Source organism: Aethalodelphis obliquidens, unplaced genomic scaffold (genome assembly GCF_003676395.1).
Source record: "Aethalodelphis obliquidens isolate GAN/ISIS:26980383/991018 unplaced genomic scaffold, ASM367639v1 scaffold6, whole genome shotgun sequence".
NCBI lineage: Eukaryota > Metazoa > Chordata > Mammalia > Artiodactyla > Delphinidae > Aethalodelphis > Aethalodelphis obliquidens.
In genome coordinates, this window is record NW_020837950.1 from 46220067 (window position 1) to 46244016 (window position 23950).

General features: G+C 41.0%; 1 protein-coding gene across 5 annotated transcripts in view; it reads left to right on the plus strand.

Moving 5' to 3' along the window:
- The window catches only part of EGF (epidermal growth factor), a 93490-nt gene extending 71297 nt beyond the window's left edge, over window positions 1-22193 (plus strand). For 2 of the 5 annotated variants that reach the window (XM_027102826.1, XM_027102828.1), the window contains 9 exons: window positions 409-525; window positions 1552-1677; window positions 5183-5305; window positions 6925-7069; window positions 12691-12858; window positions 16147-16264; window positions 19059-19136; window position 21042; window positions 21105-21732. In XM_027102826.1, the coding sequence (XP_026958627.1) occupies window positions 409-525; window positions 1552-1677; window positions 5183-5305; window positions 6925-7069; window positions 12691-12858; window positions 16147-16264; window positions 19059-19136; window position 21042; window positions 21105-21355 (1127 nt within the window). In that variant the 3' untranslated portion in view covers window positions 21356-21732. Of the gene's footprint in view, window positions 1-408; window positions 526-1551; window positions 1678-5182; window positions 5306-6924; window positions 7070-12690; window positions 12859-16146; window positions 16265-19058; window positions 19165-21041; window positions 21043-21104 lie in introns of all 5 variants that reach the window. The other 3 variants (XM_027102825.1, XM_027102827.1, XM_027102829.1) reach the window with 3 other exon arrangements.
- The last annotated feature ends 1757 nt before the right edge of the window (window positions 22194-23950 follow it).

The following is a 23950-nucleotide window of genomic DNA, read 5'->3' on the forward strand; positions in this document are numbered from 1 at the left end:
GAGAGATAAGAATATATTGACCCCTTTTGTATGTCACAACGGTTGGGAATTCTCAAATAAAGCAATACAATTTTTGAAGTTTGAGTCCATTTAGTCCTGGAAATTGTATAGTTCAAATTTGCAAACGCTTTAAAAAATTATAAATAAGTTCACACGGGGGTCTTTGAACACCACATAATTCTTTAAGACTAAAGATTTGTTGAGAGCATGTAAACAGAAACATGTGGTTTGTGGATCCTTTAATATAGATATAGATTACAGATCAGCACAGTGTTTCTATTTGGAGGTTAACCTGCCCCAGAACTTGAGAAAGGAAGTACTGGAATTTTTGGTAGAATGCAAAACATTGAAGTCCATTTTCTTCTCTGAGGTCTGGAAATAATCCTGTGGGGTTCTCGCTGTTTGCAGATGATGATGACTGTAGTGCCTTGGGATGCAGTACACAGGCTTGGTGTGTTTCAGAGGGAGAGAATGTCACGTGTCGGTGTTTGAAAGGATTTGCTGGAGATGGAAAACAGTGTTCTGGTAAGAGCAAAATCCAAATACACACAATATCTGGAAAATAGTGAATCAGAAACATTCTCTCAGATCATACTGATTCAAAATCTCCCTCAGGATTGAATACATTATTTGATATTAGCTAAAAAGGTAATGGGTGTATGAATAGAAAATAAGAAACATAACATTGTTATATTACATTGAGTTATATTAAAATTCCATGATATAGACAATTGACATTAAGGAGAAGAATTTTTTTAATATAATTGATTTTTAAAAAATATTTATTTCATTTACTTTATTTTTGGCTGTGTTGGGTCTTTGTTGCTGCACGCAGACCCTCTAGTCTTTGCGAGCGGGGGCTACTCTTCATTGCGGTGCACGGGCTTCTCATCACAGTGGCTTCTCTTGCTGCGGAGCACAGGCTCTAGGCACGTGGGCTTCAGTAGTTGTGGCACACGGGCCCAGTAGTTGTGGCTCGTGGGCTATAGAGCACAGGCTCAGTAGTTGTGGCGCATGGGCTTAGTTGCTCCACGGCATGTGGGATCTTCCCGAATCAGGGCTCAAACCTGTGTCCCCTGCGTTGGCAGGCGGATTCTTAACCACTGCGCCACCAGGGAAGCCCCAAGGAGAAGAATTTATAATTAGCTTTAAAAGCATGAATTTGAGTTCAAGTCAAATTTATAAACTCCCCAATTCCAATAAAAACACAGCTTACCCCCACCCAAAGGTTTAGGTCATAAGTTTTAGTTTATTAAATAGGTTTTGCTGGATGGGTTACTATTTTACATTGATAGCCATTATTGTAAATGTTCTTATGGTCTGAAACTCTGGCACAAAGTGATTTACTTACACTAATGAAACACTGAGAAATCTGTAAAAATTGATTCAGAAATGAACTTTAAGTCCAAGATGGAGGGTTTGCATCACATTTGCAAGCAGTACCTGTAAATGGCTGGATGATTGTATGTAAGATTATACTATCCTTTCCTACTCTTTTCCTTTATACTAGGATTGCCTATGTATTTCACTAGCTCGTCATTTTGCCCACAGATATAGATGAATGTCAGATGGGTATCTCAGTTTGCCCTCCCACCTCCTCCAAGTGCATCAATACTGAAGGTGGCCATGTCTGCCGGTGCTCAGAAGGCTACCAGGGAGATGGGATCCACTGCCTCGGTAAGAGAGCTGTGTGCAGAGGGCCAAGGGTGAAGGCAGGCCTTGGAGAATCACCAAACACTGGGTGTGGCGGGCCAAGAAAAGACAGGAGAGAATTGCGCTGACACACATGTTAAGACTAAAAGAGGAGTTGTGTGATCTGTTCAAACTGACATATTTCAGTTTGGGGTAAATAGTCAATTTCGTGCCCTTTGGCCATGACCGCACTAGTCAGCTTCTACACTCTGCAGAGGCTGTTTTCCCCTCTGCCTTTCTAATTCTTTCTCCAGGGGTTGAGTGACATCAGTGCCTCATCGATAACTCCACACCTCGAGCCATCATGGGGGGAACTGGGCAGCATTTTCTTTGTCACTGAATTTGGCAATTGAACCGTGGTGAACTGCAGGGCTGATGTGGGTTTGTTGGAGGTCACGGCTGTGTGTAAAGGGAAGGAGGCGTGGTTCTGTGAAAGGGCTCACAGCTGGCTCTTGATAAGTTCAAGCCGTTGACATTTAGAATCAAGCAAGGAATGATTAAGACTCTTTCATAATCACCATCCTCTGCCAAGGTCTGGGTGTGGCTTGCTGGGTTGGGAGTTCACCTAGTGGATGTCATGTACCATTCCAGGTGTAACACAATGTCACGGTACAAGTGAAGACCTGCCTGAAGCCATCTTGGCCCGGTAAAATAGTTATCTCAAGTTTTATGGGGCTTTAACATGTCTCTTTCAGTATTTTCCTTTCCTTCTGAAAACATAAAAATCTTTTTGCTGTGAGGGGCAGATGCCTTGATAACAAACTAAAATGGCATTGCTTTCTCGCACATGTTGAGGTTAAAGATGAAATATCAGTCGTAACTACCAATTTTCTGGACCTGGTTGGTTTAAATCAGACGTTTATCAGATTAGTTTTGTGGAGTCCACAGACATCTGTAAAGGCTCTTTTCAGCACATATTTGGCTGTCAATTGGGAAAATGTCACTGCTCTAATTAAGCAGGCTCCTAGATAATTTAGACAAACAGGCTTTATATTTAATTTACTTTGAAGAAAAAGGAAGGTATACTTTCTTGGATGTTTAAACTCATTATACTCTGGATTCTCACTCTGTTACTCACGCATCTCAATCCATGGAGCAGAGTGTCATGGCCCAGCCTGCCTGGTTGGCGTGGCGTCTCGGGCCACATGGAAGCCCTGAGCTTGTTCTTGTTCTCCACACTGCCCCCCAGCCCCATGTATATACAGTAGATATAGAGATGTAGTAGATACAGTGCTTTGAACCATGCCCGGCACACAATAAGTGCTATATAAAACTGTTGTTGTTATTCTTAAGAGTAGCTGTGTTTCTTGGCCAACAGTACATCATTTTTGCTTCTCTCTCATTCTCAAGGTGATGGTTCATAGAGATTGCAGTAGGATGTCAGTTTAAAAAAAAAAAAAGACTCCCTTTGGGCTATTCAGGTTAGCGATTCAATGTGGCAAATATTTAATTGACCCCTATTAGTGCAAAGACACAGTACTGGGATCTGTGAGGAATGCCGAGATGAGGAAGGCATGGAGAATATGATCTAAAAGAAATGCAACTGTGATAAGGGGTGAAGAAAGGTATGCATCATAAGAGAAGTAAAAACTAAGTGGAAGTTCAGAACCAGTAGACATATCTGTTTGAGGTATTGGGAAAGACTTCATGGAGGAAGTTTCGTTTTGGATGGAACTGGGGGCATAAGTACATTTTTATTATGCAGAAATGTGAAGGAGTGGGGAACACTGCAGGCATGAACATATCACAGGTCTTATTTGGGGGGGGTAGAGAAAAGCCTAGAGCCTTAAGTATAGACTGTGTGTCTATACTTGTGTGAAGGAGAACAGAAACTGGGTCTGGCAAGGTGATGTCTCCATCTGCTCTGGCTACCATCAAAAGTACTGTGTAGACTGGGTGGCCTAAACAACAGACATTTATTTTCTTAGAGTTCTGGAGGCCAGGAGTCCCAAATTAAGGTGCTGGCAGATTTGGTTCCTGGTGAAGACTCTTCCTGGCTTGCAGACGGCCCCCTTCTTACTCCACACTCACCTGCCCTTTCCTCTGTGGCTTGTGGAGAGAGTGAGAGAGGGAGAGAGAGATACCTCTGGTATCTCTTCCTCTTCTTAGAAGGACGTCAATCCCGTTGGATTAGGGCCTCACTCTTATGACTTCATATAAGCTTGATTGCTTCCTTATAGGTCCTGTCTCCAAATATAGTCACTCTGGGGGTTAGGGCTTCAACATATGAATTTTGGGGAGACGCAATTCAGTCCATAACAGGTAAGTTGAGTTATATTTGTGGAAAACTAGAATCTGAAAGTCAGGCATTGGGGTTTTACTTCTCTAGACCAGCACCATCCAGTAGAAATATAATGTCAGTCACATATATAATTTTAAATTTTTTGTAGCTACATTACAAAAAGCAAAAAGAAACAGGTGAACTTAATTTTAATAATATTTTATTTAATTCAATATATATCCCAAATATTAACAGCTTAATGTATAATCAATATAAAAAAGTATCATCATTATTTTAAAATTGGAGTATAGTTGCTTTACAGTGTTGTGTTAGTTTCTGCTGTACAGCAAAGTGAGTCAGCTATACGTATACATATATCCCCTCTTTTTTGGATTTCCTTCCTATTTAGGTCACCACAGAGCACTGAGTAGAGTTCCCTGTGCTATACAGTTGGTTCTCATTAGCTATCTATAATATAAAAATTACTGATATATTTTATGTTCTTTCATAGTTGGTACTACGTCCACGAAATCTGGCGTGTGTTTTACACTTACAGTACATTTCAGTGTGGACTAGCTGCAGTTCAGGTGCTCAGTACCTACATATGGCGATGGCTACCATATGAGGCAGCACAGCTCTAGGAAACAGACAACTACTGGCAGCATCTGAGTCGAGTGGTGCAGTGACGGGAGACGTGGTTCGGGAAGATTAATGTGGCACTGGTGTTTAGGAGAGAAGTGGAGGAGAGATGGGATGCAGGGAATGTTGTAAGGCTGCTCCTCTTACAGCAATGGAAAATTGAAGAGAAGAAGGACCTAAAGGTTAGGGTGGTGGTAACTGAGAAAATAAAAGATGGGTAGTTGGGAAAAAAGTGATGACTTTGTTCATATTTATGTAAAAAAGGCAAAAATGTTGAATTTGATATGATCTGAACTACTAAATGTTTACCTAGAGATAGTTTACCATCTCCAACTTTCCCACTGAGCTACATGTGCTGGGAAATTTCCTTTCTTTCCAAGCAGTAGGAAAACTTCCAGCCTCATGTCAGGAGTTTACCTGCATGGGCAAGGAGCCAAGGGGCCCAGTCCATCTCTCTCTCCAACATTTATAATAGAATTTTTGAATCTAAAAATGTATAGAGCTCTGAGAACATGTGGCATGACAGAAGTTGAAGATGCTCCCTTTCCAGAATATTGGGGTTTCCAATTATACCACCCTCTGTCTCCTCTGCACCCTACTTTTCTCTTTCCTACTCCCCTTTCCTGACAGATATTGATGAGTGCCAACTGGGTGTGCACACCTGTGGGGAAAATGCTGCCTGTACAAATACGGAGGGAAACTACACCTGCACATGTGCTGGCAACTCATCTGAACCTGGACGGATTTGCCCTGGTAGGTTGGTGGGTGGTCCAGATCCAAGGGGAGGGACTCGATTCTGAAAAAATCAGTACCCAAGTGTATTTCCATTAGAGCTTCTAGAAATCATTCAGTTCAATCAGGCTGGTGAGTTTACTTTCCTGATTAGATTGATGCTGTGGTTGAGAATGTGAAATGGCCCAAGTTTTCTTAATTTAATAGCATCTGGAATAAATCCTTTTTTATTATTCACAATTCAATAAAGGTGGGAACACAGGTGGTTCTCTTTAACTATGCAGCTAATGTCCTGATTTGTAGTGTTGATTTTGGGGGCTGCTGGGAAAGCTCTGCAGGGCTAGACAGGTTGGGGAGGATGTCTGGACTCTTAGCATTTTGAATCACTTTCAAGGATTTTAAAATAAGCTTTTTCTGAACTTAAAAATTTTAATCTAAAGATAGAATCCCATTTTTAATGAACTTAAAGAAGTAGCAGAATCACTATTTTTTTTTTCCCATTCCTTTAGGAAATAGCTGTTGCCAAAGTGAAGAGGTAGATACTATTTCGTCTTGTTATATAAGGGGGAATATGGTTTGCAGAGGAATTTTTTTTTAAATAAAGTTGGAGTTACAAGGGATATCAGTGTTCATCTATGCCATCTCTCCAGTTTCAAAATGGTCCTATTCCATTCTAGAAATTTGACATATGTCATTTGAAATTCTTAATAAAATTGCATTTAATTTTTTTTAAGTCAGTATTTCTTGATCTGAATCAGAACTTCAAAAATGTTAATAATTGTCGCTTCCTTCTTCCTGAACCCTCCCCCATAACAGCAGTATCTTCTTACCATCAGCACCCAGAAGGGGAGCTGGCTTCATAGACCCTAGAAGCCAGGGTCAGCTAAGTCATCGCCAGCTATTTACCTGTCTCAGCTCTGCAAGCAGAAAACATCCTGAGAAAGGAAGGTTCTGCACTTGCTCGGGTCTCTGTTTTTTTAGCATATTATTTTCTCAAATAATTTGCTGTTCTTAAAGGTACTGAAAGACTCCTAATATTTATGTAGTCAGCTACACACCCTAATGTTTTCCTTTTCAAGAGCAGCAAACCATTCAATAAAACGGACTTCCCCACTTTGGCATCCCCTCTGTTATGGTAACATTTCCTTTCTGTCAAAGTTGCTAATCTTGTCTTTGAGGGCTCCCCTACAACTTAAATAGTTTTTAGAAGAAAGTCTCGTGTGGGAGAAATTTTTGAGACTCCCAGGAAACTAGTGGTAGTGGACTGTGTAGCGGTAGGTGGTTTATAAGTCATCAAGAGATACTGTTGTTCAGTGAGACGCTCTTAAGCTAACTGCTGTTTTTGGATGATGGATGTGCTTTTATAATGAGATCTGCACTCGGAATTCATATGGTCTTGGGATTGACCATTCTCTTACAGCTTCCAACATGCTTTATGTCAAATAATGCTGAACCTAAGGAAAGAATGGCTGGCTCCATGGTGAAGGACACGAGGTCTGGTTAAGAAAGTGAAACTGTTGTTCTATATCACAACTATTGGTCTGTCTCACAAATTGTTCACGGAAACTACTTCCTGATATCGATATCTGAAAGACCCCGATCACTTCAGAAAGTAAAAGAAATGCCTTTGCTTCTTCTAGACTCAACTCCACCCTCTCATCCCAGGGAGGATGGCCGCTCTCCTGGGAGAAATATTTACCCCGAATGTCCCCCATCCCACGATGGGTACTGCCTCCATGGCGGCGTGTGTATGTATCTTGAAGCGGTCGACAGCTACGCCTGCAAGTAAGTCAAGCTATTTTTCTGATGGCACAGAGATATGATATCGCAGCCCATAACTTTTAGCAGATTCAGAAAACTTATACTGCGATTTTTCTATAATTAGGCGTTTCCATAGGGAAAAAGATAATTTATATATGTAACCCTTTATTTACATATATAAATTCTGTGTGTGTATTACACCTTTCCTGCATATTTCACCACCCCCTGCCCCTAACCCGGTGCTAGTGGTAAATATTAAATGTAAGGAACTGGTTATTTTCCCTCTTATTTAAATAACTTGATGTTACTACTGGTATAGGCTGGGGATTAAACGGAGAGAATTTCTTAAAACTTTGATTTATTTTCTGCCAAATAGATGGAGCGCATCAATGCTATGTTTCTGAATTTTAAAAAGTGTTATATATGTTCACACTGGACTTCTTGCCTTCAATGCTCAAAACTAACATATTTTTTCCCTCTTTACTTCCTAATAGTTGGCATTTACTTTTTTTTTTTTTTTTTTGCGTTACGCGGGCCTCTCCCGTCGCGGAGCACAGGCTCCGAACGCGCAGGCTCAGTGGCCATGGCTCACGGGCCCAGGTGCTCCGCGGCATGTGGAATCTTCCCGGACCGGGGCACGAACCCGTGTCCCCTGCATCGGCAGGCGGACTCTCAACCACTGCGCCACCAGGGAAGCCCGGCATTTACATTTTTGTTGTTTGGTAACAACTGCTGGATGCAGCCATGGCTGCCTTTGCTCTGCTTTTGTCCCTGTGATGGTTTCAGTGGGCTAAGTGTCAACCTGAAGAGAGGGTTCAAGGAAGCCCTGGAACTATGAGGTGTTCCCACCGCACTCACTCAGAAACCATGCCCCTCAGTTTTTAGTAAAAACCACACCCAGAAGATCTAGTTTTGTATCAAATCTTACTTTTAATTACTTTCATAATTTGAAGGCAATCGGAGGGAATTGATAGATGCTGAAAAATGAATAGGTCTCCTATGGCCGGACTCCTGACTCATTGATAATTTTCTCTGTGCCTAGTGATGGAATGATGAAATACTTCGATCCTCATGAATAGATGCTATGAGCTTAGAGGCTTTGATTATTTTATCGCTAATAATCAGCGGAAACATAGTCTAGATTATAAGAAGAATAAGTTATATTCTGTGACAAAGTAAATGACCTTGCATTATAAATCACATCAGCCTGACACAAACAGTGAAACATGCTCATGAATATTAGCAAAAATGACTCAGTTCTAATAGAAATCTGCTTTCATAGTCATATTTCATGCTGTGATTTTCTAACCTAAGATAAGTTTAGTACTTAATGATAATCATCCTTGATTTTGATAATAAGAATCAAATTGTTTTTACCTGTTCCTGGCTTCTTGTTGTTACAGATAATGGAATTATGAAAACAAGTGTCCTAGCAATGGTTTGTGTTTCTCTCTGATACTTTAACTTTGGGTTATTAAAGACATTATAGACCTAGAGTCTGTCATACAAAGTGAAGTAAGTCAGAAAGAGAAAAACAAATACCATATGCTAACACATATATATGGAATCTAAAAAAAAAAAATGGTTCTAATGAACCTGGGGCAGGACAGGAATAAAGACTCAGATGTAGAGAATGGACTTGAGGACATGGGGAAGGGGAAGGGGAAGCTGGGATGAAGTGAGAGAGTGGCATGAACATATATACACTACCAAATGTAAAGTAGATAGCTAGTGGGAAGCAGCTGCATAGCACAGGGAGATCAGCTCGGTGCTTTGTGACCACCTAGAGGGGTGGGATAGGGAAGGTGGGAGGGAGACGTAAGAGGGAGGGGTTATGGGGATATATGTATATGTATAGCTGATTCACTTTGTTATAAAGCAGAAACTAACACACCATTGTAAAGCAATTATACTCCAATAAAGATGTTAAAAAAAAAAAGAGGACATTATAATAAGAAGAAGGGTACTGCAGGGTTGCCTATTGCAGTCAGCACGTTAATTTCATTTGGCCCCCATAGCAGCAATTCATTAAATGATTTGTGAACTCTTTAGCACACTGCTTTCCTTTCTGTCATTAAATCCTGATGAATATATCATATTCCCCTAATAATGTTTCAAACACAAGTTGCTCCAAAATGACAATTAAGCGGGATCTAACACTTAAATTTAAGGACCTTTAATCAAAAGCAGCATTTAAAATATCACCAGAGTTCCCATTAATCTGGATCATAACTTTGTTTTTGAATTCTATATTTAATAAAAGTGTGGTTTAATCAGATGTCCAACCCTTCCCTCCTTCCCCGCCCCAATGACCTCACCTTGTAGTTTTTTAATTCCATAATAACACATCTCTAAGGAGTGCTTCCCAGTCCAGCTTTTATTAGAAACACTTCACAGGCATCATTCCACACAGAGTGTTCTTAACGTTGTGAGCACGTTAATAAAGGAATGCACTTCCTTCCTTGTTTGGAGGCAACGAAAGCTCCCCTCAGATGCAAGACCCGCTGGCTGCCCCGGGGATGCAGAGGATGTGGGAACTGGAAGTCTCCACACCCAAGGTCCTCCTCACAGATTCCCCACTCTGGGGATTCTCAGAGGACCCCAAACCTCCTGAGCACAGAAGAGGTCCTCATTCATTCTGGTTTGTCTTTGAACCAACCCACACCCTATGGGGCAGGTCTTCTTCAGCCCAAGTTCTCCCAACAACAGTGCTGTGAAATGTTTCATGAAAAAAGGGTTGTGAATGGGCAGAAGACCTAAACAGACATTTCTCCAAAGAAGATATAGAGATTGCCAACAAACACATGAAAGGATTCTCAACATCACTCATCATTAGAGAAATGCAAATCAAAACTACAGTGAGGTATCACCTCACACTGATCAGAATGGCCATCATCAAAAAATCTACAAACAATAAATGCTGAAGAGGATGTGGAAAAAAGGGAACCCTCTTGCACTGTTGGTGGGAATGTAAATTGATACAGCCACTATGGAGAACAGTATGGAGGTTCCTTAAAAAACTAAAAATAGAACTACCATATGACCCAGCCATCCCACTACTGGGCATATACCCTGAGAAAACCATAATTCAAAAAAGTCATGTACCACAATGTTCACTGCAGCTCTATTTACAATAACCAGGACATGGAAGCAACCTAAGTGACCATCGACAGATGAATGGATAAAGATGTGGCACATATATACAATGGAATATTAGCCATACAAAGAAATGAAGTTGAGTTATTTGTAGTGAGGTGGACGGACCTAGAGACTGTCATACAGAGTGAAGTAAGTCAGAAAGAGAAAAACAAATACTGTAAGCTAACACATATAAATGGAATCTAAAAAGGAAAAAAAAATGGTTATGAAGAACCTAGGGGCAGGGCAGGAATAAAGACGCAGACGTAGAGAATGGACTTGAGGACCCGGGGAGGGAGAAGGGTAAGCTGGGACGAAGTGAGAGAGTGGCATGGACATATATACACTACCAAATGTAAAATAGATAGCTAGTGGGAAGCAGCTGCATAGCACAGGGAGATCAGCTCGGTGCTTTGTGACCACCTAGAGGGGTGGGATAGGGGAGGGTGGGAGGGAAGGAGACGCAAGAGGGAAGAGATATGGGAACATATGTGTATGTATAACTGATTCACTTTGTTATAAAGCAGAAACTAACACACCATTGTAAAGCAATTATACTCCAATAAAGATGTAAAAAAAAACCAAAACAAAACCTGAAGAACTAGTGGAGTGTGGCCTGCCCTTGGGAAATGCTGGCTGATTGCTCTGGACCTTATAAGGCTGAGAGGCTTTGATATTGCAGCGTCCTTGGCTCCCAGTTCTCTTGTTACGTGCGTGGCATATTCTTTGAGACCCTAAGATCTATGAGAGGATTGGAGGTGTGGCCTATTAATATCCAACAGTTTAAAAGTGGCTGCTAGGGGCTTCCCTGGTGGCGCAGTGGTTGAGAGTCCGCCTGCCGATGCAGGGGATGCGGGTTCGTGCCCCGGTCCGGGAAGATCCCACATGCCGCGGAGCGGCTGGGCCTGTGAGCCATGGCCATTGAGCCTGCGCGTCCGGAGCCTGTGCTCCGCAACGGGAGAGGCCACAACAGTGAGAGGCCCGCGTACCGCAAAAAAAAAAAAAAAAAAAAAAAAGTGGCTGCTAGGCGTTGATAGTAAACGTCTATAACCAAGGACAGCTAGAATTAAAACAGCATACAGGAAAGCCGGGAATAACCTGATGGTCCTTTATACTTCCTACACTCATATCCTGCATTCTCTGGTAGGATCACTTCTAGAAGAATAGTTTTTCAGAGGTGCCTGGAACTTAAAACTCTTTTTGGAAGTGGCCCAATGTAGTAGAAAGAACACAGACTTTGAAATCAGAGAACCATTTGAATCAAACCTGCCATTCACGAGCCGTGTGAAAAATTACTTAACTCCTTTGAATCTCACTTTCCTCATCTACAAAATGGGAATATGCCATCAAAAATAAAATGAATAAAAGTGCCTAGTACAATATCGGAAACATAAGGTGCATAACAATCACTAGTTACTTTCCCTCCTGTCTTTGAAAGTGACTCGCCAAAGCTCCTATAACCAACTCAGGTAGAACTAGGACTAGACTTGAGACCTTCTGGGCCTTCAGCCATGATGCATGCTTCGTCTAATGCTTTTCCCTTGCTGCCTCTTCCCCCCATGGGGACTGGTATCAGTCCTCTGTGTCTTCATTCCTTTACCTCCTTTTGGAACAAAGTGGGGACATGGATACACATACAGAGAGTGGATCCAGAGCCAGGGTGAAGAAATTCCTAACAAGTGAGCAACACAATATTTCTAACAGAATATTTTTAAAGTTTATGCTCTTGCAAAGAATAATAGAATATAGTTCTACCCAAGCTCCTAAGAGTTTCTGGAAGCGTGTATTCCCAGTAGATGGCAGCATTGTTTCATTTACTTTCATCTAAAGGTTCGCAGGCTGCGTTGCCCGCTGGTAATTCCAGTAACAATTTCACTAATGAAACAGCAGGATGTTGGTGAATGCCTCTTTTCCTCCACTTAGTTCTTCTCCCTTGAAGAAGTAGGCAAATGCTTGTGTGTCACCACCGAGTCCTTTTGAGTCTGTGATTTTAAAAAAGAAGGAAAAATGGTTTCCTCTGCAGACTAGTCTATGCTTCCAGTTCAGAGACTACTCAACATTCTTTTACAACCTGGTCTCAGGTGAAAGACTCTGCTTTGAATTCTTCTTCCTTCCTTTGACCTATACTCATTGCAGTCTGGCTGAACATTTGTTCGAAAACTCCCTTGGCACTTAGGGCAGGGTTGCTTTATGTTGGTCTTAGAGGAAGCTTCACAGGATTTTAGCCTAACAGAAATTGATCTTTAATCAATGTTCTGCAGTGCCTTATAGAGGCGGTATGCAAATAATCCCCCATTAATCCCAGGGCCAACAGACCAATGGGGGAAGTCTGTGTTGCATTAACTTGTAAATTAGAGTGCTTTCAACTGACCCCTGATGGATTTTCCATATGTCCAAAGAGCTGAAGCTGAAATGCAGAGGTTGAGAGACGGCTGGATATTGAGTGCAAAAATATAAGCGTTTTCGGCCTTGGCTCACTGCTGACCTCTGTTTGTATGTTGTCACAGCTGTGTCGTTGGCTACGTCGGGGAGCGATGTCAGCACCGAGACTTGAAGTGGTGGGAACTGCGCCATGCCGGCCACGGGCGGCAGCGGAGCGTCACCGCGGTGGCTGCCTGCGTGGTGGTGCTGCTTCTGCTACTGCTCCTGGGGCTGTGCGGGGCTCAGAAATACAGGTGACTTTGCTTCCATTGGAACTTTCAACCTCCTTCTAGCTCCTCCCAGGGGCTTCTTGAGATGAGCTGCTTCTACACACTTATTTCATTTAAAAACTGGAATAACAGTAAAAGAAAACAAAAAACGGTCCAGGATTTCATTGCTCTAAAACATCAGTGGATTTATTGTTCCATTCCAGTCTTTGCCCATAAACCTATATAGTTTACTGGGTTGTTATTTAACCTCACACGTTTTTTGTTCGTTTGTTTTGTTTTGTTTTGTTTGCGGTATGCGGGTCTCTCACTGTTGTGGCCTCTCCCGTCGCGGAGCACAGGCTCCGGACGCGCAGGCTCAGCGGCCATGGCTCACGGGCCCAGCCGCTCCGCGGCATGTGGGATTCTCCCGGACCGGGGCACGAACACGCGTCCCCCGCATCGGCAGGCAGACTCTCAACCAGTGCGCCACCAGGGAAGCCCCCCTCACACGTTTTTATATTCCACTTTTTTTCTGTTAGCAGCATGTGCTTCCTCTCACGCCATCGCCGGCCTGTATAACTATAATTTTCATGGGTGCCATCCATTGCATTGATTTCCCACAAAGTATTAACTTCTGTTCAAGAAACTCAGTTATCTTCCCCAACTTGGAAGGAAGTTTCGGGTCCTTGGAGTTTATGTTTTTAGTCATTTCAAGTTAAAAGTTCAGAACTGTGGAACGATGATATTTACACATTTATTTAAAAAAAAAAAACCCACTACATTAGGGTGAAGAAATGGGCATCACATTGTTTGCTCATTTTCCACTTTCTTAAAAAGTAAGCCAGCATCCTCCACTATCCTCAATACAGAAAAGCATTTTAGGCACCGTTGTAGTTTGTCTGGCATATATGACTTAATAAACGCTTTTTGTTATCGCTATGATTTTCCATGAACCGTAATCTTCCCCCAGGAGTCACACGTTCCAAATCCTTTTCTATCTCGAGACACAGGATTCTCAGGCAAAAACTTGAAATTTTAATTCAGTGGTTCATCAGTAACCATCGTACTTTTTAGCCTGGTGTTCAGTCAGTATCTCGGATATTTGTAGGAAGAATATTGAATAATCAGCGTTTCATCCCATTGGACAGAATGCCAAAAGGAAAGTAGATGATTGGCAAATCATGTAGAAAAAAATGGAAGGAAGAAACAAGTCCAAGTGTACTGTAATTACTAGGTATTTTTTCTTATTCTATGGACTATGACATAGTAAGTAATATGCTGCTAAGTTCAAATTAAAACTGCCAGTTTAAGTATTGCCACGTCACTCATGTACACCAATAAATACAGACCTAGCATTGGGTTTATCAGTTAGGAGTGTTTAGCAATTTTCTGTAAAGAGTTAAAATCAGTTATTCCTCCCTTCGTGTCAATCTGACCTGTTTTGTCTAGATTGACTGTCCGACACTATTTGTCCTGTGTATCTCTGAAAAGATTGTTTGTGGAACTAAATAATTTTAAAAGTATTGTACTATTATTACTTCATAAAACTTGTTGGGGACTTCCCTGGCGGTCCAGTGGTTAAGACTTTGCCTTCCAACGCAGGGGATGTGGGTTTGATCCCTGGTCAGGGAGCTAAGATCCCACATGCCTTGCGGCCAAAACACCAAAACATAAAACAGAAGCAATATTGTAACAAATTCAATAAGAAAGACTTTAAAAAATAAAAATAAAAAAATAAAACTATTTCTTGGAAGTACCTCTTTGTAAAAAAATCAACAGGAAGTATTATGTCACAAACTATAACTTGCAACTTTGGAACTGTTTATATTAACCGCTTCAATTTTTTTCCTTGATGCTTTTGATTAAAAATAATAACCCACACTATTTCCTGATGGGGTTCCATCTGTCTCATGGAATTCACAGCTCCTGGGATGGGGCTTCCACAGCAGCCCCTACCTTCCTTATTGCCCTTCCTCCGATGGTCAGACAGGCCTGTTTGACTGAGGGTTACATTCCTAGAGTGAATTAAGATGCCATCTGCCCCGAGACAGCAGCACTATTTTGGAATCTTGAGGCTGGCTGGTGGTCTCCCCACCACCTTTCCTTCATTGGTTTCCCTTAAATGGCTGCTCAGTATGTAATGTACCTGTCTCTCTCCCTCTCAAGGCTATGCTTTGAGGACAGGGATCCCACTTTCATGTTAGATCTCCCTCCCTTTCACCCCCTCCCCCAGGACATGACACCATGCCTTGCATAGACCTGGAAGGAGCCTAGGCTTTGCATCCGTCGACTGAAAAAAAAAAAAAAAGCACAACGTGAGAGTTATGAGTTAAGTTTATTTGGGGCAAAATGAGGACTATAGCCCGGAAGATGGCATTTCAGATAGCTCTGAGAAACTGCTCCAAAGAGGTAGGGGGCGAGGTCAGTATATATGTGACTTTGGTGAAGGGGGAGTACAGGCAATCAAGCACATATTTTTTGCAGAAGGTTGCCGCTAGTCTCGTGAAGGTTACTGCTACTCATGAGGGGGAGACGTCAACGTGAAGGATTTTAGTGCTTTGCTAGATACAAGGAGATGCAAGAATTGGGCTCATAAAATCTTTTCCTGAGAATATCTAATTATCTGAAGACCTTTTCTGCCAGTTTTTCGCAGAGCACAGGGCGCCTCATTCCTGATCTCCGCACTGAACTCCTTTCAGTGGGTGTTGAAGGTCAGCAGCTGCTGCAGCTTGTGATATAATCCTTGTAGAGGTAGACGGCAGGTGCCAATATGTAGTTGGCACAGCACTGTGACCCAGCTCCTGGGCTGCCCTTGGTAGCTGTGTGCCTTGGGTTCATCACTACTATCTTCCAATCCCACTGGCTTCACTTGTAAAATGAAGCTAATATAGTGTGTGTCACACAATTGCTGTGGTACTATTTCCGTGGGAACCCCCTCCTCACAAATTCTAAGTCCATTTAGGTAGAGATTTTGTTGTGTTTTTTTCCATTCCTATGTCTCCAGTACTAGGACGGGGCCTAGGATATAGTTAGTACTCAATCGATATGTCCATGAATAAATGAATGAATGCATGCATGGCTTCCCGCCCACCCCATGCCCTCCTACCCCTTGTCACGGTACCTTGGAAAGAGTGAAGCATCATCTGGAAAGTAATGCAGGTAAGGATACCTTAAAACCCAAAGTTAGGCTCCTAGTTTCCTTAATACTTCTTCTGTCCCATGCATTTTAAGTACCAAAATTTCAGTAGCAAAAGTAGTTGTCCTTGACCATCACTGAGTAGGCTACTGTTTTATTTTGTTTTGAGATTGTCTGATATTTTGGCTCTATGGCAGGACTCAGAAGCTGCTATCGAAAACTCCGAAGAATCCTTATGAAGAGTCGAGCAGAGATGTGAGCAGTACCAGGCCTGCAGATGAGGAGGCTGGGATGTCCTCTTACCCCCAACCTTGGGTAATGTGACCACAGTACATGAAGCAAGAAATTAAATACATGAAGCAAGAAATGTAAAGCAATAAAGCTTTACGTTAATCCCAGTTCATTTTTTTTTCTCATTCTTCGCTGAGTTCAGAGAGACTGGAATCTATTATAGCTTCCAGCTGGTGTTAATGTTACCTAACACCACAAGAAGTGGGAGGTCCTGGGTGGGCAGTGAGGGTGGGGGAACTGTGTCCTAAATTAAAGTAATCAGATAAGCTAAACTAGTGCCATAATGTAATGCACGAGACATTTATGGGATCTTTTTTCTAGCATGTACTTTCTTGCTATAACTTAGCTTTTTATGTGTTTGTGGAAAGTCTTTCCCCATTTTTCGGCGATCCCTTTCAGATGGATGCCTTAAAAACCCAAGATTATGCTCCTAATTTTGTTAAAATTTCTTTTCTCACACACATTTTAAGTCCTTAAACTTCAGCAGCAAAACAGTTGCCAGATTTAGCCAATAAAAATACAGGAGACCTAGTTAAATTCATGCTAATACTGAAAGTTCAATTTTAAATTCAGATTTTACTGGGTATCCTGTATTTTATCTGGCAGACCTGTATATTTTCCAAAAAGCATAGTAACTGCGAAGTTCAAAATGCTTCATAGATCATCCACTTCAGTAATTGATCTTAGAACACTAGAGGGCAGACTTGGGACAGGCTCTCTTGAAATTGCTGGAATTTCCATTTTCAGAATCCCGTCAGAGATAATCTGACTGGTTCCGTGTGTGTGTGTGTGTGTGTGTGTGTGTGTGTGTGTGTGTGTGTGTTGTTGGTATCATTTGTGGTATATGTTGTGGAAGAGGCTGGACTATATGGCAGATCCGTGGGGAATTGAAACCTGTGGGCACATAGGGAAAAGGCTGTTAGGGAGAGGTTGTCAAGGGGCAAAGGCATCATTTGGGGTCCTTCCCACACCACTTCTCCCACTCCCCAGCCTCTACTTCATGTGCATTTCAGAGAACAGCTTTCCTGTGGCTATGCTTTTGACTAACAAGTGAACATCTGTCTCTACTTGTTGTAGGCATTCAGCGTATACTTATTTTTTGGTGGAACTTGAGTACAGAAATACAATAAGAAATGTGAATTCTGGCTTTACTCTTCTAACCAGTTGGCTAATTTTCAGCAAGTCACTGAACCTTTGTTTCTTCATCAGGACTCCAAGGCGTTTGGATTACATGAGCTCTAAGATCCCCCCTGTCTCTGGAGATTCCCTAAGTGTGTGGTTCTGGGTGGACTTAGTTATAGAATGTCCTCAGTTCTTTGAAGCTTCATGACTTGTGGACTCTTTAATTTTCCAGATCTCATTGTCAGCCTGTATGGTACTTCCTTCAGGTTTTGGGTAGCAAGTTTAGTTCATCTTATTTAAATCATGGGAGAGAAGGAGAAACACAATCTGTATCTTATTTCTTAAAAAATCAAAAACACTTGCTGCTGTCACGAGCAGCATGCTGTCTCAGGGCTGTGGTGAGAGGCTCAGTCTCCCAGCCGTCAGATCTGTCATTGACACCAACTGCTGCTGCAGATATCGGTGCGAGTGGGAGAGAGCTGAGCACCCAAGCTAGGAGGAGAAGCAGCAGAAACAAATTTGGTTCCATCAGCTGCCTTCCCCAACCCAGGCCAGAATCCTGGAACCTATGTTCTTCTGGCAGAGAGGCATGTGGTTGGAAAACTGGCAGTGCGGTGGGCTGGATTTTAACTTGAGCCAGAAAAATGGGCCTGTGCCCATAAACAGTGGGTCATGTATTAGTTTTGCAATGAGTTACTTTGGGAGACCATCAGTGAGGAAGAGGTGGAGAAGGGTGATTAGTGTTGTAGAAAATAAGAAAATGAAAACATGTTCAGAGGATCCACCATTCTCTCACCAACATTTCTCTCCCTAATCGACTCTACTCATTTTTATTCCTATACTTTTCTCAAGGAGAAATATGACCAAGGAGATTTTTTTCTATTCTCTCTTCCTCATTGTATTTCTCAGCTATGGGCTCTTTATGTGGAGGGTACGTTTCTGAACCAGTAGAGCATTGGTTCAGAACCTTGGGGCAGTCTCTCTGCTGGGTTACTGATTGGCAAGGAAGGACTTCCCCAAACTGCATCCTTCATCCTGGGGCATGGGGTCACTTCTTTTCTCTCCTTTTATCTTTGATCTGCTTTAATCTCTAATCTATCTGGTGTGAATGTGAGCCAGTGAACTCTGGTTAGCCTGCATTGCAAGTACCCAATCGAATGTGGACAGTACAAACAATGACAAAAATAATCATTTTGTTGACCGAAGAGAAATAATGTTGTTTTCTGAGCCTGCCTTTTAGAATTCTGGTTCCCAAGCTGTTCAAGCATGAAAAGACATTTCATGGATCCCTGCAAAATAGTAGTTGCATTATTAGTTCTTATTACCCACTAATGAGCCCAAATTATTCAGAACTTGATAGCATGTTTAAGTGAATTTTCCTAATTAAGCACACACACATATTTGAAAAGTTGGAGCACATACATGTGCGAGATATTATTTGTCTGGCCTGTGGGCAATGCTTAGAACACTTGTGGATTCATGTATGGGTAGTGCTAGTTGCTTTAATAGAGAGTAACAGAAGCTTTCTAACTGAAAACTGAATCTTTCATTAGCCAGAGAGACAAATTTGACAGGGCCTTTCTTTTGGCTTTTACCTTCTATAAGGTGGACATGAAGCCATAGATTTTATTTAACGTATGTTGAGATAATTCATGGATTTTAACAATGTCCTCTCTCTCCCTTTTGTTTGCTGCAGTTTGTGGTTATAAAGGAACATCAAAACTTCAGCAATGGGAGTCCACCTGTAGCCCTCAAGGACGGCCTTGTGGCAGATGTTGGCCAGTTTTCTTCCCTGGAGCCTGGTGAATGATTATCTTTCCCTGGATCGTGAATGTTTCCCTGAATGTGAAAAGTCTCATCTACACACAGAAACAGTGAATAGTGAAATTGTATAAGCTGTGTGAGCAGCTGGCTGTATTGGAATGCCATAGAACTTTAGAGAAATATGTTTAGACTAGATTCCTGTTTACCTGAGGTTACCACATTCACTCAAAACTCTGGTCACATAGCAGTCTTCTAGGTCCGCTTAAGCAAGCACACAACGAGTCACTCCTTATTTTGATTTAGGTTGGGTTTTGAGGTCATTCTTGGGGTTCGGGATCTGTATGGGCAGCTGTAGGCATGGTTCCAGTGAAATTGCAAGTGGCTCCAAGAAAACGTGTTCCATGTTTTGGAAGGAAGGATGCTTGTGAATTTAAGTTGATCTGGGGGTTCTCCTAGGGATTTGGGAGCTAGCCCTCAACCAGATGCCTGGCCGTCTGTGAAATCCAGCCAGACCCCTGCGACAGGGGCTGTAAAATCAACCCACATTTTCAGGCTGTTTTGGAACTCAATCTGCTTCCAGTAGAAATGGAGTTATGTATGATTCGACATAATATTTTGTCAAGAGTGTATTAAGATAAATTTCTTGGGCTTGGGTCTCAGATATCATAGTTGCATTTCCTAACTCAGAGGATGAGGTTGAATATGCTTTTTGTATCATAAACCTTCAGAAAGGTTCAGAGAAACTTTGAGCCGACAAAACCAGTTCCTCTGCTAATGAGAGGTGCTTCAGCTCCACTTATACTTTCTGATATTTGTCCTTCATAAATATGCTTATTACCATTCTCTTCTCCTCAGACTTCCTCGTAGAGAGAACATAGGCTTCTTGTTTTGAAAAACTCACTCCAAATCCCCCTCTCATACGTGTGTTGCCACGTAACCCAAATTCAGTATAACTTTCTTTCCTAATTTGAGGAAGGCTCTGGATATTAAGGTATACTTCAGAATTGAATATTAAAACTACAATAAATATTATATATATATGTATATAGATCATTACAAGTGTTGTTAATCGGGATAATGAAAACATTTAGCATTTTCAAATGTTGCGTGGTTTTTTGTTGTTATTAGTAGCATCTTTTGAATGTAATGGAATATCTTGTTTTACATAGTACTTTTTCTTGAGGAGCTAAAAGCAAATAATTCTTCGTTATGAAAATAATCTCCTTTAGAGGTATATATAATGTAATTTTGTAAGATATTCAGTAGCACAATTAAAAGAGTATGGTTAAACTCAGACAGGAACTAAGGACTCAGTTAGCTGAATACTCAGGAATAAATTAGAATCTCTCTCTTTTTACTCATTCTATTGCAAACAGTTTTTGACCAATTCTCTATGAGCTACTCATAATACCTGTCTCCCAATATGAGTGATCATATCCCCAGTCATGTCCAGCCATCTCATAAATGCCTGTTGTGAAAGTGCATGTGGAGATTGGAGGTGGGGAGGTAGAGTGGGAAATGAGATAAAAGATCAAGATTGGTTCTGAGCCAATTCTTTGTCTACCCTGGAAAACCCATTAAGCCACAGGCTATACTAGTGGTGCCCCCACAGAACCATATTCATTGACCTCAGCCAACATCAACTGGTGCAAGTTAAGTGCAGAGTATCATGCTAGGGGATAGGAATGCAAGTGCATTTAAAACCCGAGCTCTGTTCTCAAGTCATTTATGGGCCAAATGGGGACAGTGGAGGTACACAGAGAAAGCTAAGTAGCAATGTCAGGTAGCACAGTCCTTTGAATCATCTTACTAACCAAAACTATTTTAAATTTTTAAAAATTGGGTCCAGAATGGTTTGAAAATGGGTTCACTTGTGTCTCATATTTCAGGTCTACTCTCCAGCCACTACTATTAGGGTCTGTCTTGCTGGACATTGTGAGTGATGTGAATACTGAAATGTCTTTTTTCTCTTGTATAGGGTCATTGCAACCAACATCATGGAGAAAGGAGCCCCAGATGTATATGGGCACAGAACAAGGATGCTGTGTTTCATCGTCCAGTGATAAAGGCTCTAGTCACCAGAGAATGAAGTGTAGCTTTCATCTCCCCTCCTATGGGGCATGGCCCATTGCTGGGGGAGTTGAGAAGTCCCATTCTCTCCCAGCAGCTTACCCATTATGGCAACAAAGAGCTCCGGATCCACCACACCAAATGGAGCTGACTCAGTGAAAGCTGGAATTAAAAGTAAGATCAAGAGGAACAAACTGTATTGATGGATAGTCATACTTCATTTCAAAAAGTAGAGGAAAAAATACAGATGTTCATTCTACAATCTCTACAACTAATCACCTACTCAGCGTCGGAGACAAATACGTATTGTGCTTTTGCTTCTTCCTTCAAGCAGTCTCACTGCAGATTTTCAAGTAAAAGTGACCTGGAGAATCACTGGGTAACTCATTAGAAACTAAAATGGGGAAAGTAGTGCTTTGTAAACTGTGTTGTCTTCAGTATTCAATACAGACAGATTTTTTTTTTTCCTGCAGCCCCAGAAGATATTTGGGGTTAAAACAATCAATCATACAGGTTGGGTCAGTTATAAAGTAATTTCTCTTATCTGGACAGAACATTTAGCTAAATTTTATGAAATGGTTAGAATATTAAAATTATTGTTATTGATATAATACATTGGTAGGCATTTACCTTATCATTGGTGTGGTCCATGCTGGGAATTTTGCAGAATGAATTTTGATAAATTAATGAAAAATGTACTAACTTAGAACCTGATTTCTTCCAAATTGGATGGCGTATTTTTTCTTTAAAAATCTTTGAATGAAAACATTTAATTTTTAAAACATTACCCAAGAGACTTCTGTGTTTCTGACATTACTATTCTTTCCCCCACATATTTTTTTCTCTAATGAAAATGGTAAATTCTCCCTTTGTATGTTTGCACAGAATTTTTACTTATTTTCAACATATGAGATTGTAAGCAAATTGCCTGATTTATTTTAATTTTGGACAGCAATCAATTTCTTCTACTTATTTAAATAAAATCAGCATAAACATTTTATCGTACACCTGGTTAAGTAATAAATTATAGTTTAAGGGGATGTTAGAGTTGAAGCAAAGTGATTTTCTAAGCTTGCTATTGTTACTTTACAAAAAAAAATCATATTTGAAATCTTTCTAACGTTATAAAGTAGATTTTCACAAAGTGTTCCAATTAAATATCATTCTTGCAGCCAAGACATTGTTACTACAAATTACACAACCTAATACTGTAACTGGATTGTTTGGGGCTTTGGATTATTCAGTTTATGCATTAATTAGTCCTTTTGCTTATCTTTTCTTTCCTTTCTCTTGAACTCCTTGGACTTTGGTTACACCAGAAGTCAGCATGAAAATGCGTTGAAGCGCATTTCAAGTAGATACTTCTTAGAAGTTTTGGTAAAGATTTTGTGGCGGAGTTAATTCAGATTTTTCTGTATTCAGTTTTGCTTTAATTGGTAGTTGATAACCTGGAGGATCAGAAGATCTGTCTTTTGTTTCTAATGAGTGAACTGACCTCAGAAAAAATGCAGTCATAATTCTCCCAATGATGGGAAAATTATATTTGTAAGTGTGAATATTTTTTCTTCTTCCAAAAGTGAACATGTTGGAAGCTTTAAGTGTTTAGATTACATTTTTGTGTTTTGGCACCTCGTTTAGGATTCCAGTGATAACATGAGACCACAATAGCCCATAACATACCATTATCTTTGAACCGTTATCTTCAAGCTGGGCAGTGAATCTGATACCTCATAAACTAGGACCCTGTGTCCTTGATCAGGATCTAACACTGTCTCCCTGGTCAAAGTAGAGAGAAAACACACTTTGTGTCCTTAGCAAGTCACCCTGAAAGAGAATTTTCCTTTGCTGAGGCTCCCACGTCTCTACCAGAAATATCCTCCTTTAAGAATCTATTTTTTTTAAAAGAGCATTTTCATCTAAGATATTCAGTTTGGAAAAAATGCAAATTAAATATTTTTATTTCCTAAATCTCATGGTCTCCTTGTGCACAATGCCTGATTGTGATCCTATTGGACTAAACGTCACCTGCTACATAACATGAGCATTCTGCCCTCTTTTCTAGCACCTAATAGAGGGCTTAGCATACTCTATTCTTTTGAAACTGTATGGTTCCAGTTCCACCTATTAACCTTGATTTCCAACTGATATCCTCTTCATGTGAATAAATGATTATCGTGTGATCACTGAAAATGTGTTAAAAACACTAAATAAATGATTTAAAAACATACAAACAAACCAACAAAAAGGCTGGGAGAAAGGGAAAATATCGAGGTAATTTAAGCAGCTGTGACAGGCAAGATTTTGTTGTTGTTGTTTACTTTTTCTTTCTTCTTTTTTTTAAATCCTTAAATGAGAAACCCTCTCTGCATTGTTTCCTCCTGAGCTGTTTCACTCCAGACACGCCTGAAGCAGAGTTCTTTCCCGTTTGGAACTTGACAGGGTTTCTGTCGCTAGTAGCATATGCTTACAACAACGTAGCTCAGTAGGAAAATAATGTGATGGACGTGGATCCTTAGTTAATCACTCACATATCTGAACCAGAGACTGTAGGAAGCACATAAATTACCAAACAGGAAAATTTCCTAGCTGGTGGTCATTTCCTATTTTTTCTCCTCTACAGTGAATATTTGACCCTCTGACATAGTTCAATTTCCATTTCTGGTGGGTCAGAAGGAAAATTATGATGTGCCTGACTCAACGATTAAGCCTTCAGAGTGCATTCTAAACTAAGAGTTGTCAATCCCAGATTAATGC